We start from the raw sequence: 18,355 nt of genomic DNA on the forward strand, positions 1-18,355 counted from the left end.
AACAAACTGACATGAAAGTTCTTCCTTGGATTTAAGGACCTTCAGGGCACAGAACTCTTATTTATGTTGTCCTGTACATTTCACAAGACTTAATTCTTGCATGTTCTTTTGGTCACTTGGACATGCATGTTCTTTTGGTCACTTGGACATGAAAAAGAGTAATTCAGCTCTGAACAGTTTTGCTTACAGTAACTTTGTTTTCATGAAGATAATTGTGAATTTTCCCCTCCCCATAGATTCTCACGCATTCACACAGACTCTCTAGAAAGGTAAGACACTTTATTGAATCTGTTGATAAATTAAGAAAGGACTATGAACCAGACTTATGGGTCACAGGTGCTTGTAAACAGACATCAATTCCTTCCCACAGAGAGCCTGACTCCATGCTTAGCCAAAAGTCACTTTCCCCATCGCTGCTCACAGGCTGCATAGTGATGGAGGGCAGAGAAGAAGTCTTCATAGCTGATGTTCAGGTGGGAAGGCAAAGAACTGAGAAAGCAAGTTAGAAGAGTCAAAATAAGCTTTTATAAACACTGCACCACTTGTACGGGCAGTCAGGGATATCACTAAAGCAAGCTGTTGTCTAAGTAACCTTGTGAAGCTGAGAACAACACTTATCACTCGACTCTAGTAACTGAACTAGCTGTTAGCACCGTGTTACCCTCTAAAACAAAGCCTACCCATTAGAGCACACCGGGCACTTCACATTAGTGAGCTGCAGAAGCACAAGTTTGCCCAGACATTTAAGTGCCCTATAAAAGCTCTCAGATTTAAGAAATACAGCAACTCTAGTCAGTTCAGCTATTTTCAAAATTGGAAAGTTATCCAGAGATATGATCATCTTGCATTATCTTATTTCCCTTATATTCTTAGTTTCCCTGTTAGAAACCTGTTAGCAACTCAACCCACATAAGGAACACTGACAGAACTGGGATTGGACCACAGAGACTAGATGGTGACAGAAGTTGTTCCTTAAGCCCGAAGAATAAAGCCTGCTGTTGCCTAACCATAGCTAAAGCTGCAACAATGGATGCTTGACAGGTTTCATTTAACAATTCTTAAATATTCTCAAATCGATCTCCAGGCACCTTTGTTTAGACAGATCTCCTCTTTCCATAAAGTCACAAAGACTTAAGCTACTGTCCTGGTTTTGGTTGGGATAGAATTGATTTTCTTACTAGTAGCTGGTACAGTGCTGTGTTTTTTGATTTAGTATGAGAATGATGTTAACACAAAGAAGTTTTAGTTGCTGCTAAGTAATGCTTACTCTAACTCAAGACCTTTTCAGCTTCCCATGCTCTGCCACTGAGGGAGTGCACAAGGAGCTGAGAGGGAACAGCTGACCCAAACTAGCCAAAGGGTATTCCACACCACAGAATGTCATGCTCAGTATATAAACTGAGGGGAATTGGCCAGGAGGGGCCCATCGCTGCCAGGGACTGGCTGGGCATTGGTAAGCAGGTGATGAGCAACTGTATTGTGCATCACTTGTCTTTCTTGGGTTTTATTTCTCTCTCTTTTTGTAGTCTTCCTTTTCATTACAATTATTACAGTGTTATTACATTTTATTTCAATTAAACTGTTCTTAACTCACAGGTTTTACTTTTTTCCTGATTCTCCTCCACACCCCACAACAGGGTGGGTGGGGAAAGGGGTGATCAAGCAGCTGTGTGGTACTTAGTTGCCAGCTGGGGTTAAACCACAACAGTTAGTTATTATTCCAACCCACTTCACAGTATTTATACGCAACTCACATGATCTCTGTCAGCCTGATGTGCCACGGAAGGAATCCTAATGTGCTGTCCACAGGACCAAACTTCAAGACTAAATCAGGATCAGGAAATCCATTTGTACCTGTAAGAACAAGTTCAATTAGGTTTTATTTAATTCACCAGAAGACTTGTTTTATTTCTAAACCATAAGGCATCTGTTTTTCTTTAAATGCATTTGTTTTTGTTTTTTTTTTTTTTAAATGAAGTGAACCTCCTAAGGACAAGTTAACAATTAAAAGCCCAAGAGGACAGACTGGTCTTGCACCACCCGAACAGGACAAACTAAGCAAAAGCTAAGGTACCCACTGCAGGCCCATCCGGGCTGTTATTTTTATGTCAGGTTACTTTCAAAGACTTGGTAAGGAAGTGATAGGAACACTTACATTGTTCTGAGTAACAGCAAACCTTAACCCTGACTTGTTCTAATTTTGTCTTGGCAAACTTTATTTTAGTAGCATAGAACATGCTGTACCCTGACTCCTACCTACTGCAGTCCTAACTACGCAGAGTTGTAGTCAAGTAGAGTAAAAGGACTATTAACACCAAAAAAATCCAAACAACTTAAGAACTTGATATTGCAGACCATTAGGAAAACAAGTTGTAAAAAAAAATCCTGTCAGATGAATTGCTCCTGTCTCAGTATGGAGCTAGACAGACAATTTTAAAAACAACTTTTACTATAATGTTTCAGACAAGCTGTTGCAGGTGAAATCTTTCTAGTTAGATGAGTGAGGAAGGACAGGGCCATTTTTTTTCCCCCCTCCCATTACTAAGCAGACAGCATGACCCATCCCAGGGCAGGGCTAGGTAACACTGAAGGAGACTTCACTAGGTGCCCACACTTTACTCCCCGTACCTTAAAACCCCAGTCACTGTCATTGCACTGATGAGAGCATCCTATTGATCTTCTAATGTTGAAGACAAATCAGTGACCAAACCACAGTCTCCCTTCCATAAACTTCTGCCATGCCTGAGCTAGACCAGGCTAAAATTGACAGACAGGCAATACGCTTAGAACAGTATTAGTCCAGCTTTCCCTGCTAATTCTAGCAAGTTGATTGGGGTAACATGTGAAAACCAGTACAGTACCCCAAAGGGTACCAAGAAGGTACGGTGTTCTTCATGCACCTACCTACCTCATCTGAAAAGCATTCCAGCAGCCATAACCCTACTGTGCTATAGTGCTGCAATTAGTCATAATTATTGCATGCTATTTCTTGTCACCCCTTCCATTATCCACTCATTCTATGAGTTAACAGCAAGAGCGCTTACACTGCATAATGCCCACCTTTAACAGATAAAAGTTTAATACTGCTCATTTGTTCTAACTTCATATGTTATTTCTCAGTTTTCTCACTTGTTTTTAAAAAAACCAACACACCCAAACCAGTTAAGAGCCTTTTACAAGTCTAAGTTTAATTGTAGAGGAAGTTAAACTTTGGGAATAACAGAACAGGAAACTAAAGTTCTATCAGATTTCACTCCGCCCAGGTTTTGAAACAGAAGCTGGAGACTTCAGAAAGTTCATAACCTCCCTCCTCACTGAATCATCGGAACAGTAATCTTTTTACCAGAGGTAAAGAAGCTATGTTCCCAAGCATGTGTATTTCTGAGGAAGGATGAAGTATTTACATGACTGCTTTGTGCCATCATCCAAATCTCATCCCAAAGTTAAGAAAAAATTATAAAGCAAAAGCCACTTATGCGTTCAGAAGCTTGCATGTTAGTATGAAAGAGCTTTGCAGGGAAGCAGTGAATACTTAGAAGTGGGGACTCTGGAGGAAGTGGACAGCTTTACTCATCAGCTGATTCAGTAGCTGAGTACTCCTCAGCTGGCCAGTTCAGCGGCAGGATCTTCAACACTGCAATGGCTTTTCAAACAGGGAAAGACCTTCAGAGCCCAGTTAATGCTAATACTTCCTTCTGGTTCCTATCTGAAGGAAAATGAAAATGTACACTGTAGTATTACTGTCAGAACAGCCTACTCTAAACACAGCTTTCCACTCTGCATTCATTTCTCTACCTAAATTTATCAACACTACAGATACTTCACACGTGGAAGCTCCCTCAGAGCTGCTAGAGTTACAGCACTCTCCAAGTTTAGCACACGATAGAAGGATTTGGGAATTGACTCAAAAACACAAAAAAAGCCAAAAGGCTTGGACACTCAAGGGACAGGAAACTGGCAACATCCCTTCTATGTCAGGAGTTCTGAGAGGGGAATATGAAGGAATTTCTAGAGCTGATAGCACTACCCTTCTCTTCTCCACATAGATTTTGTTAGGGCAACTTCAACAGCCTTAATTGATAGTCATGTTCTTTACTGGGAAGGTGGACAGCAAGTAGAGACAATATTATAATGCAGCTTTTTTTTAATCCTACTTTTCTGAAAACAAGCTGGTTAGTTGAGGCATTGCTCATAAGAAAGTACTCTTACACTGAAGAAAATGCAAGCTGTAAGAATTAGAGCATGAGTGGATTAAGAACCAGAAACGCCACATGACAAGCTAGAACCATACCATTTCAACATTAGACTTCAATAACTGCATCTTAAATACGAACATAAAGTTAAAAACCTACATTATCAGGTATTTAAATTAAAATATGAAGAACGAGAAACTTATGGCAGTCACCATGAACGCAAACCCTAAAAATAAAACTACTCAAGTACTGCTTTTCAGAACTCACTCTCATCTTACATCAGTAAGTCACAGATGTTTACATTCAATATCTTTCCATTAAGGATGCACAGAAACTAAATTTGCTTACAACTAAAATAAGTAGTTTCATAAGCTGCTACTAAATAAGTCATGAAAGAATAGATCATCTTCAACTGGCCCAAACATCAAAACCAAGCCAATTAATAAGCAGGACTAGTTATAAATACTATCCTTAGTTATTAGCCACACAGATTAAGCAGCCTGTTTCAAAGTTTACACTTTTGACAGTTTCAAAGTCTAGAAGATTTCTCTTTCTGTGCTTAGCTAGCATGCATTACTTGAACAAGAATCCTATTCAATGTAAGACTGGACCTAATACTTTTACCATACCCAGACACTTAAATGCACAGACAGAAGATCATAAGTGTCTGAGAAACTCCAGTTAAACATCACTGGCCAAAATACATACATGGGTATAATTTTTCACCAGTTTTTCATTTAATGAGTGACTGTTTTAAAGAAGCAATTATTCACTTCCTTAAACTGCCTTTGTAGTATAACAGGACAGATGTCTTACATTACATGTTCAGATACCTTATTCAATATGTTTAATAATTCTGTTAGTGAGAAGCTATCAAACCGCATGCTGACAACAGGGATAGAATTCAGTTTGAAGTGGAGATTGAAGTGTCCAAACTGCAACAGCAGTCAGTCTGCAGAGCAATTCAGTCGACCACCAATTTTAAAAGAAAAAAAATAATCACTCTGAAGTCCAATTAACAGAAGCCACACTTAAGATAGTGTGCCTGCAGACATCCAAGCTGAAGTGTGCAATCTGAAACCTGAACCCTGCCAAGCTAATTAAGCTGCAATTAACATGCATGAACCACCTAGGAAAGCTGAGCAACTATTACAGCTCTATAGCACCACTGGGGAAGTGGAGGCTTGCTCTGAACTACTTCTCCCAGATGTGAGATTAGGGCAGCCCTGCCCTTTTCATAGCTATTGCACGTAGCCATGCACCTCAGTGCAGAGTTAGCAATCTGCATGAATCAGTAATGAAGATAACTAAGCTAGTGTGGGTTACACGGCAGGAAAAGATCGTAAAGTACACTACCATCTACACTCAGGGCAGTAGTTAGGCAGCAGTAACAGCTTTAAATGCTGTAACTAGATCCAGAAAAGACACTGCCCATACCCGGGTTTGCAGCATGCTAGCCTGCAAGTTAACCTAAGTTATAACAGTCTAGTTTCAAGTGATCCCTGCAGTACTTTTTTTCAGAAAACTCATTGCACAACATCCCACAGAGGCTGTAAACTCTGAAAAGCTAAGACTCTGCAATATAGCTTAAAGTTTCCTTTTTCTGCTTAAAGAAAAAGGTTCAAAAGACAGTAGACCAGCAAGAAATTCTTAGCAGAAGCCTGAAAGCAAGTCATAACTTACCCCGATAGCCTAAGCATCAAGATGCATACATTCTAAGCAATAAATATACTAGAAACCAAAACTGTTACAAATCTGATACTCTTTCCCCTCTTCCCCACAGACCATGTCATACTTACTACTTAATAAGTTGTCTAACACATTCACATCCAGGTCTGTGTATGTTCTTTGCTGCTGTGCTACCAACTGACAAAAGTTCTGAGCAGCTTTTACTATGTCTGCTTTTCCATCTTCTGGAGACAGCACCTTCAATGTAGATTGGCAATTTAAAACTGAAAGTACAAAACACAGTTTAAAAGCAACAGAAATATAGTTGTTTTGAATGTGCTTTAGATAGTCACAGGATATATTTGAAAGGAACTTGTAGTTTACTTCCTGTATTATACAACTGGATACACTTGATCCATCTCTTACAGGAGTAGTCAAGTCTTCTGGATTTGCTGTATTACTAAAACACAAATTTAAGGCAATTATTTTGAGAGGTCTTCTGAAAAGTGGTTTAATTAACGTCAGTCTTGACATGTGGAGTCTTCCAGGAAACTTGCATTTGTTCTTACACTGTCAGGCAAAGCAGTGAGAGGAAAGGGCCTAAACAGTAAACTGGGGAGTCGTTACTGCAGAAAGATCTGCAGTTCAGGGAAAGGGAAAAAAGATCTAATTCCTACCCTAAAAGAGGAAGGTGTTTCAACAGCTGCTGTGGACACTCATGTGACACTGATTAAGCTGGAGCTCTTCCCAAATATGATCCCAGAATCTTTCAGCAGCATTTCAAAACTGATGCAAGAGTTCCAACATTGATTTAAGGTTGCTACAGAGAGCTAGGAACCAGATGTAATAGCAATGAAATTGACCCATTAATCTCTATGGCTGACTTAAGAAGACATTTCACAACAATCTTACTGTCTACACTATGGTGAGGCAAGAGTCTCCTCACACTACATGACTTGCTTTATCATCAGTTCTGATAAGGTACCCCTTAGGTAACTCAGGTAAACTTAAGAAAGCTGAAGGCTACCAAGAGTGTCCTAAACCCAGCTTGAACTAACTAGGTTAAATACTAGTGTGGGGCTGTACGAGACTTATATAGAACTTATGGTTGTTATAATCAGATACTTCAAAATAGTGTTTCTTAAAAGTGCATAACTTGACTGTAAAGAACCACGGAATACAGTCAGAAGACTCGTAAGAACACCTCAAAAACCCTCAGTCTATCCAAAACTACCACAATGAAAATAATTGTTCCTTGATATTGTTTAATTTGTCACATGTCCCATGTTAAAGGATCTCTCTCTAACAGTATTCATAAATAGAAGACATGTCATTTTGCTTCTCAAAAGTTAAAACTTGCAGTTTAATATTATAAAATGGACAGATACCAGGTTGCTCGGTTCAAAGTATGGAGCATCTGATCTGACTGTGGAGCCTTCTAAGAAAGAGTGAAAAATTCTAAAAAGAGCAGAAAACACCTCTGCTTTTCATAGTTTCCTTCACAAAAGGCTCCCGAGACTTAAATGTACCTTTTCAGTCAGCAAGTCTTGAGCAGTCTTTGAGTAGTTCATTTAGTCTGGATGTAAAGATCCTGATTCAGGTAAGTGCAGCTAAGTATGCTAGTTAATGACATTAGCAGCCTGTCTACCCCATTTTCTGTTTGTTATTTCAACCTTCACAGGAATAAAGAGAAATAACATGAAACTTGGATGCTTCCATGTAAACGCTAGCACCTTAGCCTAAGTTGCTTATAAGGTAAGTTTATGTTGAAACACATAGAACTCTGTGCTGGAAAACTGGTGCAAGTGATCTTGCCATCCCATCGTCCCTTTTACAGGAAGCAAAACGCAGCCAGCAGCCTCTTAAATGCAGCTAAATGTACTACAGCTTGCGAAATGTAGTTTTTTCTTAAGTCTTTAAACTATGTAGCATGATTGCCCTAAAACACAAGGGTTTTATTATGAAACCTATTTAAATATTACAAGCCACAGTTAGGAGAACTGTAAGTATCAATCTATCCCTCTAAGGCAAAGGCCTGCTTTAGTAAGCACATGCTTATGACTTACTACATTTTGAACAGAATTCTAGCATTTGGTTACTCAGCATACATAAATGAATACTTGCAGCACACAATATTGAATAAGGAACATTAACCTTGAAGCATATTCCTGTTTCTCATTTCTACATGCAAAAGCTACTATCACAGAGTATTATTTTTTTTAACTTACACCCTTTACCTTCCCAGTGTCATTATACATTGCCATGACAATGTGCAGTTTTGCTCTTTCCCTTCTTCCTTCCCACTCTGATGTATAAGTTTGGAAAGATAGAAGTGTTAACTTGACATCAGGTCCCTTACATTTACTCCAGTGCTTTTTCAACTCTCTCAGCAAAAGAATTCACTTCACTGAAACAATAGCGTTGAGCTACACTGATGCATTAAAAGGGTCATGGTACAACAGTCAGGGTAAAGGAAAGATCAGACTACCCAGTAATCATCACTATGGGAAAGAGGGCATTACTGTATTATCAGTTAGGAACAAAGCAGCACAATGGAAGTTTAATATCCCAGGAAGGTTGCATGATAATCAGTTGCTTAATGAAGGGAAAGGTACACAGGATTGTGTTTAAGGAAAAGCAGAGTTATGATTTATATACAGCTATTTAGTCATACCAATCCCTCTGCGCAATTCATCTTACCTTGATCAGCTTTGTCTTGATTCGCAAATTCCACTGTGTACTTTGAGCAATCTAGTCCTAAGAGTTCTTGCTGCTGTTTCAAAATTTCATCCATCAATCTTGAATTATTCCTCTTGAAAATACCTTTAAAAAAGGGTGCATGTCAGCCAACTCCTACAAAGGGTAGTACAAAACAAATCTGACACTAGGCAAGAAGAAAAGAGAATCAGGTAGTCAGTACTGGTTTCAAACCGGAGTTCACAAGTATGATAAGAATCCAAAACAACTGCTACTGCATATGACTAGCTTTAGTGACCTTGCAAAAAGAATTAATGTGCTTTTGTTCCTCTTTCACCCAGGCTGGTTTAAGTAGCAAGCTGCAATTGCATGAGGGATAGTTTAAGACTTACTGCCCTTAGTAAGCTAGCAATAGTTTGAGATAGCAATACCCTACCAGGACACGGCCATCAAGTTTGTTTAATGCCCACGCTGCTGTAGGTTTGCAGATTAAGTCTGCTACCACTTACTGTCTTACTACTGAAGCCCCAGGCTAACAGTGCAAGTCAATACTAAATCAGTGTATCAGGCACAGTAACTGCACTCTTACGCTATGGCCAACGTCATAGATTTCCTAAAAACAGGATTTCACAAGCTGTATATTTCAAGGAATTAATGCAGCCTCCAAGGCCTTTTTATGCTTACCTGTTTATGGCAGACATATTTTGAGTGCAGCAGATTACAAAAAACTGCTAACTAAATATACTTAGGATCCCATTCTAAAATAAAACCTAGCTCTTGAGACACAACTATTTATAATTAAAAGCCACAGTAAAAATTAAGTGTTTCAGCTTAATTATCTACCATGCAACAGTGTGGCTAGCCATATTTACTTAGGAATTGATAATGCTTTTATCACATTGTATCCAGGGGTTGGCACTAAGAGCTCAGGTTTCATTCAGAAATCCCATGTCAAGCACTTCTGTTGACCAGTCCAAAAATGCCCACACAATCTAACAAGAAACACTGAACTCTATTCAACAGCTCAACGCAATTCTGAGATTAGTAACTGCTACAAACAGCAGTTTCCACATCAGCAGTGGTCAGTGTATAAGCATTGGGTTAAGACCGTACGTAATATATCAGGAGTTAGTTTGCAACATGAAGCGATACAACTCATTTAATATGCTAGCCTTTAGGCCTAGTGAGTTAGTATTTTTACACAGGTTTCATTAGATGTTTTAACAGGTGGTAAAGCATCTGATTTTCCTCCCATCCTGGACACTTCCTGCAAAAAAATAATTTGCTTCGTTACACAAGTGTTTGCAATGCTTATAACTGATTTCACATGTTGACAAGTAAACCTCAGTAAGGCAGCAACCTTGATAGAAAAAAAGTGTTAGATTTTCACTAAGTCTAATGTTAAATTGTTACACTTTGTGCTCCTGCTTATTAGTGTATATTCATACGTATTAGAAATTGAGACTGCTGCTTTACTGTCTGATACAACTCTGCTCGGGTAAGTCTGTTCTGTGCTAGAGTTAGCACTGTCTTCCTTACACCTAAGATCAGTGCAGCTATTGCCATTGCTAATCCCACACCATCTTCAAGTAAGATCTATATGAGGTTGCATGTACCTCACCTCTAAGAGTCACTTGACTTCAGTCCACTTTTCAAGATGAGAAAAAACACACCTGATGTTCAATAATCAGAAAATGAGTTGGCATAGTTAGGAGGGTCTCCCAATCTGGAAACAGACAGCTGCTCTCTTCTTCCCCACCCAACACAAATGACATCAATTCTTTTCTCTTGAAAAGTTGTTACCTATTCCCATCAAAGGTCGGAAGAACAGATTTAAGAATCCACACTCCAGCTCTGAAGTAAATTAAGGCATTGAGGATAACAGGCAGGAGAATAGACTAAGGTGCTTACTGCTCTATAAGAAAGAGCATCAGATAAGGACCTTTGCTGGACCGAGTCCTTTAATACATACAGTGGATACTGAAGACATGCTAGATTTGTTCTTGAGATTTATCCAAGTATCACCAGCATTTCCCTTTCACTCTCCTCACATATTTCACCCACCTCCTTCGTTCAAACCTGGGTCCTGTGTTGCTCTTTGAACAGCAGTTTTACATAAACTGGAAGCTATTGTAGTTATCACTGTATTGTGGTATTATCACTGTACAATTGTAATAAGTCTTTCCTGGAAAGACCTCCACACCTAAATTCCAACTGATCCACTAACCTTGACACACCTACAGTTTTCCTGCAGAGATGATCCTGAAGCACATCAGAAGGTAGAAAACATCCAAACTGAAATCTTCATTTAAAACCAATAACTTTGGGGAACTTTACTCCTTCAGCATTTCATCTCTCACTCAGTGGACAAGAGTTTTTCTTACAAATGCATACAATGGCAAGTCCAGCCAGAAGCAACATACATGGAGCAAATTTACACTTGACTTTAAAAATTATTTTGCATAGTTGTGGCTCAGACACAGACTCCCTTATGTATCTCAAAAACAAATTTGCCTACAAGGTTCATTTCGTAAAATTTATAAAATACATCCAAGTTAGTTCTGGAAGATGCTTTTGCTAATGTATATATGATAGAGTAATCAAGAGTGCACGAGCAGATCAACTCACTGACAGAATTCAAGTGTTCCTAGGCAGCAAGACTTAAATCTTGATTTAATCCTACATTCCCATTTTGTTCAGTCTTACACAAGTTGAAAGCAAGTCCATAACATGATTTTAACATTATAGAAAGTTAATGCCTGACAAGAGGTCTAATAAATTCTAGCAATAGAACAGCTGTTTGCTGTTAAGTGGGGAGAATTTCAGCCCAACTACTATTTCTAATATGGAACACAATCATGAAATTGTCACTATTATTTCTCATTAGAAACATTTTTTTTGAAAAGCAGAAACAGTTTTGTTCAGTTACGACTCTGGAGTCCTTACAGGCTAGTAAAAATGCGTATATTCCAGTAAATGAAGTGTTTTAAGAATTATGCATATTTAAGCACTATAATTCCCAAAGCAAGAGAGTACAAACTTCAGTAGTTCTGAAAAAAAAAAAACCAACAACTCACCAGCAGAAACTGAGAACTTGTGAGCTGTTTCCAGGGGCGATTGTCATTTTTACAACACAAGCTGCAAACCTGCTATTGATCATTAGTTCCCCTTACAGCAGAGGCAAACCAGAAGCGGGTTAGTTTTCTGCAGCAGTCCTCCTTACAGAGGTCTTTTCCAGGGCATGTGCCTTTTGCTCAGTTTTGCAGTAGTTACAAGCCATGCCCCTTCGCAGACAACTGTGGTGTTGCAGCATTTTAGGGTTAGAGACTGACAAATCCCTCTGTAATTAATAGGCCGCGAGGTCAGCAGAAGCAAGGCTCAAAAGTGACAGGAAGTGCAAACTGGGAAGGGAACAACTGACACAGCTGGCATCAACCATCTGTTTGTCCAGCTAGACTACCACAGCCACCACCTGTTCATGCCTCGGTAGCATCTCAAGGTTCAACATTCTCACTTGCCCTGCATTATAATGCAGCACAACCCAGTAAAACACAGAATAAGAGTTGGCTCTTCCTTACGAGGAAACACCTTAACCAAAGTTAAGCATAGGAGAGAATACATTTCCACAGCATTTCAGTATTTTCTCAGCTCCCCTCCAGTGCCAACAAGGGAATAGTCGTAAGGTAAGAAGTCTGTTTAAAGCATCAAAGTATCAACAGTTTGAGAAACATCAAATCATAACCCACTTCAAATGGGCAAGAAACTTAACACACGAACAACTTCTGCCCACATCCTCATGTTGGATCATGCTGGCTGATAACAGAGGAAAGCAGGCATTACACTGGACCTTATAGGATATGGAAAGCTAGAATACAAGAGCCTAGAAAAAATACAATCCAACTTTGAAAGTGGCTGAGGTCACTTAAGCTTCGCCCCCATTGAAGCTACTTAAGCTAGCACTAAGAATACAAGTTAGAACTTAAAACCTCATGGGTGACCATTCCTCCCACATTTCTTCTTGGAGGGACGTTCTGTACCAGGAGAACAAGAGCTCATCAGCAATCAAGAGAAGGGATACTGCTTTCATACCACCCATACCTATAAGTAGATTACTTTCTGCAGATCAGCGTTAGTCCTTTTAATAAATGTGGTCTGCGGACTCCTCCCAACCAAACACCAAAATAAAACCATTGAAAATAAAGTTTAACATGGGTGAAGACCTATACCAGTATCACATGGCATATATTTCACAAAAGTGTTCTGGTAAATACAAAAATTGTGATTTTGTATTATCTCCCCCAATGAAGCGAACATACTGAATGCCCAGAAAGTTTCATGAATTGACTAGAACTTCAAAATTATCAAGTAATTTGGAAGAGACTATTTTGTTAGCCCTGAATGTAGGCTTTTAATTTCTTTTGATTACTGCAATACTCTATCCTTTCAAAGAATTTCTAAGGGAGAATTGGTGAGAAGCAGTTCACTGGACAGCTAAACCCCGGATGAAGAAACCCAAGTTCTCAATACAGTCGTACTATGCCTTTTAAGAAACCTTCAGCCTGAAGCATCTACTCAAATGCCAAGATTCAGCAAGCTCCCAAAAGGCATTCTAGACACATCCCAAACTATCTCAGGAGAGCTTCACTGACGTACAGAAGTAATGCTCAAGCAAGCTCCCAAATGGCAAAGTAACTTTAACAGAAGAAAGCTGAAGCATGTGACACAGGTCAAAGGCTTCTGCTCCCCAGAAGGTACTTCCAACTGCTACTATATAATTGTACAATCACTGCCTTCTGACTGTGGGAAGGCTGCATTATTACTTCAGAGATAAGGTCTTGATCAGCATAGCTGGATTTCTACCAAGTAATAGGACTGGCAATACAGAAGTCCACAGAAATAAAATCCTTGATAAAAACCCTTACGTTTTAGTCAATCTGGATTTAATAACCAAGGTGCAGCCAGCAGCATTATGTTTATTCTGGCTTTGTTCTGCTGCTTATTAATAAACATTGAGAGAATGAAAGAGGCCCCTACACACCAGATGCAGTAAAAGCATGCCACCTTAGGCCGCCAAGCCTGCTAGGGCAGGGGTGAAGATCGGTTTTGAGCACTGCAACTCATAGCACCATATATTTATTACAGTACAAGACAGTTACTTACATTATGATCCTCTTGCATTCTGCAAAGACCTTTTTACCCCAGGCTTCTGGCATACTTCATGGATTCAGAGAAGACAGCCAAGTACCTAATCACATCCCACAAGTATTACCCAATACATTTGTAGCATACTGGGTTCTGTAACTGCCCACAGGAATCGGCTCCAGCCAAGTTGCCCTTTACAGTTACTGGTGCAGCTGCTATAACACACTAGCATCAGCAGGGATGCAGCTACTTAGCTTGACACCAAAGAATATAGATACAACCTACTATTTAGTAATTTTGTTAAAAATACAAAAATTCACTATTATAAACAAATAAACAGCTTATCTGTCACTTCTTTAAAGAAAGTACTTCATGCTTCCCTCTCCTCCTACAAAAGGGGCAATTAAGGACACATTTTTAATGTAAGCCTTCTGCAGGAAACCGACACAGTATTTCTTCCAGAAAACGTAACCAGGGAAGACCACTCTTGTAATCAGTTTCCTGTTGCAATGAGAAGAATCTCTATACCACAAATATGCAGTGGAAAAAAAAAAAAGGAACTAAACTAAAGTATACCTCAGTACATCTAACACAGATTCAGAGCACTTGTCATTGCATTTCCTTCTTCACCACAGCCAGCATCAGTGGGGACAACTTATTTTTGATAAGTCAATAGTTGGTATAACTGTATTAACACAAAACCTCTCTGAAGCAGATCAGCAGGCCAAAAGTAAGTCTCATTACCTGAGAAGCTTAGAACAAGTGTATAGCGTAGTTAAGGTTCACCTTTTGCTTACTGATAAAAGCAAGCTGTACCCAATTTTATTCATCCTCACTACACTGGTGTTACCATCAAGGGTTCCAGACATCACTATTACCAAGAACCAGATTTAGCAACAACTGTAACATCCTACTTAACAACTCTATCTGGAAATGCTGCATGCTCAATCCAGACACCATAAGGAGCTTATCACCAAAAGAAAGGCAATGTATCTGCTGTTACCAGAAGCACATACTCAAGCCATATGAATGACTACTTGCTCACTCTCTGAAACCAGTTTAAAAGGCTCAGCTGACAAGACGCTGTGCAAAAAGCAGTTGTGGCTACTACCCCAGAAAACCTGTGAAGAACATCCATGTGTAATGGCAGCCTATCCTCATCAACTCTGAAAGTTTGGCAAAAGCCACCCATTTAAAACATTTTAATTGTTCTGCATCATCTTGCATTCTTCAATTATGTTCCAACAGACTGGAATTCAAGCTGGCAATTAAACCGGCATACTCTGGTATCAAGGAACTAACAGAAGAACGAACTACTGAAGAACATTGTCTTGATATTAGAGCAATGAGAACATGGCTACATTTTCAGTTGTCAAAGGTGTTAACAAAACCTCTTAACATGCAACTTTAGCACGAATGCTACAATGTATGGAAACAGCAGCAAATAATCTCAAAGATACTTTTTTTTCCTGAGCTGCCAACAACGACAATTGCTCTGCAAGCTTATTAAGCCACCCTACTCTTCAAAGGACATAACCTTGTCATTTCTGGTCATTCTATTTACAGGTTTTAAGTCAGTCTTAGATCTGACTGGATCTCAACACGTGTGCTGAAAAAGCAGAAGTGGCTTCTGCCTAATGAAGGTGTCAAGACACTACAACAGAACTGGCTCCTGCTTGTCAGACAGGATCTCAGTGACAGCGGCTACCAAAGCATTGGCTGATGCCTCCTCCCTCCCCAGTGTTGAACAGTTGCACAGCCAGCAAGCCAAAAACTAAGACCACCAATAAACATGACACTCAGCTGTATCTGTCCCTCAATTCAGTTCTCATTGACACCATTTATGCAGCACAATGCAGGGATCTAAAAAGGAATTAAACATACATACAGAACACATTAGGCAATAGTGCAGATAACTTATTTGAGGTCTGACAGAAATCTAGAGATCCCATACAATAAAATGTGTCTCTTCAGGCTTCAAGGGAAAGTCTCACTCTCGTTTGGTACTAATGTTTGCTCTGCAGCATTTAACATGGTTGAATGCTTTCCAAGTTGACAACAAGAAAACATCAACATGTAAATGGCTTTTCAGAAGGTGCTGACTGTTTTCTCTGTCCTCGAGATGTTATCCGTATATTTTACGCCATTCCTTGAGTTTCAAATGAGGAAATACTCTCCCACTGAAACACAACATAACCAAGTTCCACAACAGCCCAGAACAGATGGCCAGTTTAAACTGCATGACTGGCATTAAGCCCAGTTTCTTAAAAAGATCTTAGAGAATTTAGTGAAAGTCAAGCTATTTAAGTCCTTTATCACATATAAAGGACCAGACATGAAACAGAACTCTTAACGGCAGCGGTTTAGAAAAACAAAATATTCACAAATGCCTATGTTCAGGGAAAGGCCTGCACATCTCAAATGCTTTTGCACACTTGATGACAATCAGCTACTTACGTGGGAGGTACTGCTGAGTTTTTCCTGAAAAAGTACTAGAAAACTATTATAGACTGTACTTCTAACCTGGCATAAATCCACAGAGTTGATCTAATTTGCATGACATCTCTAGACAGCCATCAGAAGCAGCTCAAAGCAAGTGTCACCACTGACAGCAACAGCACAGGGATCTCCAGCATGAAGCTTTCTCCTCCAGAGAGGACAGATTCAAGACACAGTCCATCTCATGCATTATTAGCCCTTCTGAGCTGATAGCTTATCTAGTCTCAGTTAGAGATCACATCTCAACAGCTATGCAGAAAGCTTCACCTAAGAATATCTTGAATATGACTGGCTTCACCACCTCAGCAGGAAAGGACAGCTGTGAGGAAGACAGATCCGTTCCATGATTATTCCACAGAACATTAAATCCAAACCCTGAACTTATCATTAAGATACTCAGTGACGTGGAATCAACTTACCTGCAAGAGCAAGAGTTCAGTCTTGCACCCAAGACCCAGTAATGAATAGAGTCACATAGTAGATATGAAAAAAACCTAAAGTTTTCACAAGCACTGGCTTGGGGTTAATTCAAACATCAAGTAGCAATAGTCCTTATGCCACATGCAGGCCAGATAATTTAATTTTACAATACAGACTGCACACAGGACATACATGTTTATGTCCAACCACCTTTCCATCCTGCCTCTTCACATGAAAGGGAGTACATGAAATTAGATGACTGCTCTCGTTCATCTACATCTGGAAATTCAGACACGGCTCACAACACCCGCTCTTACAAGCTCTGAAGCTAAAGCTCTAACTTCTCTACTAACAGCCTGTACCCTACACGGCCATAGCTTTCAGATGCCAGCGGTTCCTGCCAGCCCAGGGCTAGGGACAAGGTTCCTGAAAGGCCCCACCACACCTGTCCCCTCCAGTGAGCAGGCGGCATCAGGTCACCCTGACCCAGGAGCTGGGGCAGGAGGTCACTCGGGGCATTCCCCGGCTTACCAGGGCCACGAGCTCCGCAGAGGCCAAGCGGCTCCAGGGGACGGGAAAGGAGCTGCCGACGGCGAGGCCGGCACGCGGCTCGGGAAGACCCCGGGTGCGGGAGCCCCTCCCCCGGCCCCAGCCCCAGCCCGGCGGCGCCGCGGGCCCCGGCAGCGCTTCCCCGGAGCGCCTCCGCGGCACGACCTCCCCCGCACTCCCGCTCACCATTATGGTCGTAGACGCTGACATAGGAGATGCCCACCGCCATGCACCACACCACCAGGCTGGCCATGTCCGCGTAGCTCGGCTCCTCCTCGGTCACCACCAGCCCCATGTGCACCGGCAGCTTCTGCAGGGCTCGCCCGTCCGAGCGCCACCGCTGCCGCCGCTGCGCCGCGCCCCCGGGCCGCCGGCGCGCCGCGCCCGCCTTGCGGAAGGCGAAAGCCCCGGCGGCGGGCGCCAGGAGGGCGCAGGAGGCGGCGGCGGAGGCGGCGCGGCGCCAGAGCCAGGCGCGGGGCCCGGCGGCGGCGCGGCCGCGCAGGCAGGCCAGCAGCGCGCGCTGCAGGCAGAGCAGGGCGCGCAGCAGGGCGTGCAGCGCGCGCCACGCCAGCCCGCCCGCCCCGCTCATGGGGGGCGCGCGGCGCGGGGCGGCGGCGCCGCCGCCAACCGACAGGAGCGCAGGGGGCAGCGGCGCGGGGCCCGCCGGGGGAGCCGCGGGGGGTGCCTCAGCCGCAGCGCGCCGCTCGCCGCGCCGCCGCCATCCTCTCAGTGCGTCCGCGCCCACCGCCCGGCGAGCGCCGCCAGCGCGGCCATCTTCCTACGCCCCGCCTGATCTTTCACCTCTCACCCCGCCACACGCACGGCGCCGGTTGGCCGCCAGGCAGCCGCCGTCACTTCCGGCCACGGAGAGCGAATGACGTGGCCCTGAGGGACGGGACGGGGCGGGGCGGGGGAGGGAGGGCTGGCTGGGAACGGCCCGGGGGCGGGGCGCGGCCGCCCCGCCCCTCAGGAGTGGGCGGGGTCTCGGGCCGGAGCCGCGCCCCCTGGCGGCCGTCGCTGGCACCGACCCCACCTGTGCCCGGGGGCGGGGAAGGCGCGGGGGTGACCGGGGCCGCGGGCGCGGCGTGACGCGGGGGTGGGGGTGCTCGTTGCTGCGCGCCGGCCCTCCCAGCGCTTCCGTGCGGGCTTCCCGGCGGGGCCGGGCCGCGGCTTGGGCTCGGCCTCGG

General features: G+C 42.4%; 1 protein-coding gene across 3 annotated transcripts; it reads right to left on the reverse strand.

Moving 5' to 3' along the window:
- Nucleotides 1-258: 258 nt before the first annotated feature.
- NUS1 (NUS1 dehydrodolichyl diphosphate synthase subunit) lies at nt 259-17,989 on the reverse strand. 3 transcript variants are annotated; one of them, XM_056343167.1, is made up of 5 exons: nt 17,355-17,982; nt 8,562-8,684; nt 5,993-6,145; nt 1,755-1,854; nt 259-489 (listed from the first exon to the last, which is right to left on the reverse strand). In XM_056343167.1, the coding sequence occupies exons 1-5, from the start codon at nt 17,755-17,757 to the stop codon at nt 399-401; spliced, it is 870 nt and encodes a 289-aa protein (XP_056199142.1). In that variant the 5' UTR covers nt 17,758-17,982; the 3' UTR covers nt 259-398. The 3 variants fall into 3 exon arrangements, 2 of the variants coding, with proteins under 2 accessions (XP_056199142.1, XP_056199144.1); XR_008822534.1 differs by lacking the exon at nt 259-489 and adding an exon at nt 3,533-3,706 and having other exon boundaries at nt 17,355-17,988; XM_056343169.1 differs by lacking the exon at nt 5,993-6,145 and having other exon boundaries at nt 17,355-17,989.
- Between the last annotated feature and the right edge of the window lie 366 nt (nt 17,990-18,355).

This window comes from Falco biarmicus, chromosome 6 (genome assembly GCF_023638135.1).
Source record: "Falco biarmicus isolate bFalBia1 chromosome 6, bFalBia1.pri, whole genome shotgun sequence".
Classification (NCBI taxonomy): Eukaryota; Metazoa; Chordata; class Aves; order Falconiformes; family Falconidae; genus Falco; species Falco biarmicus.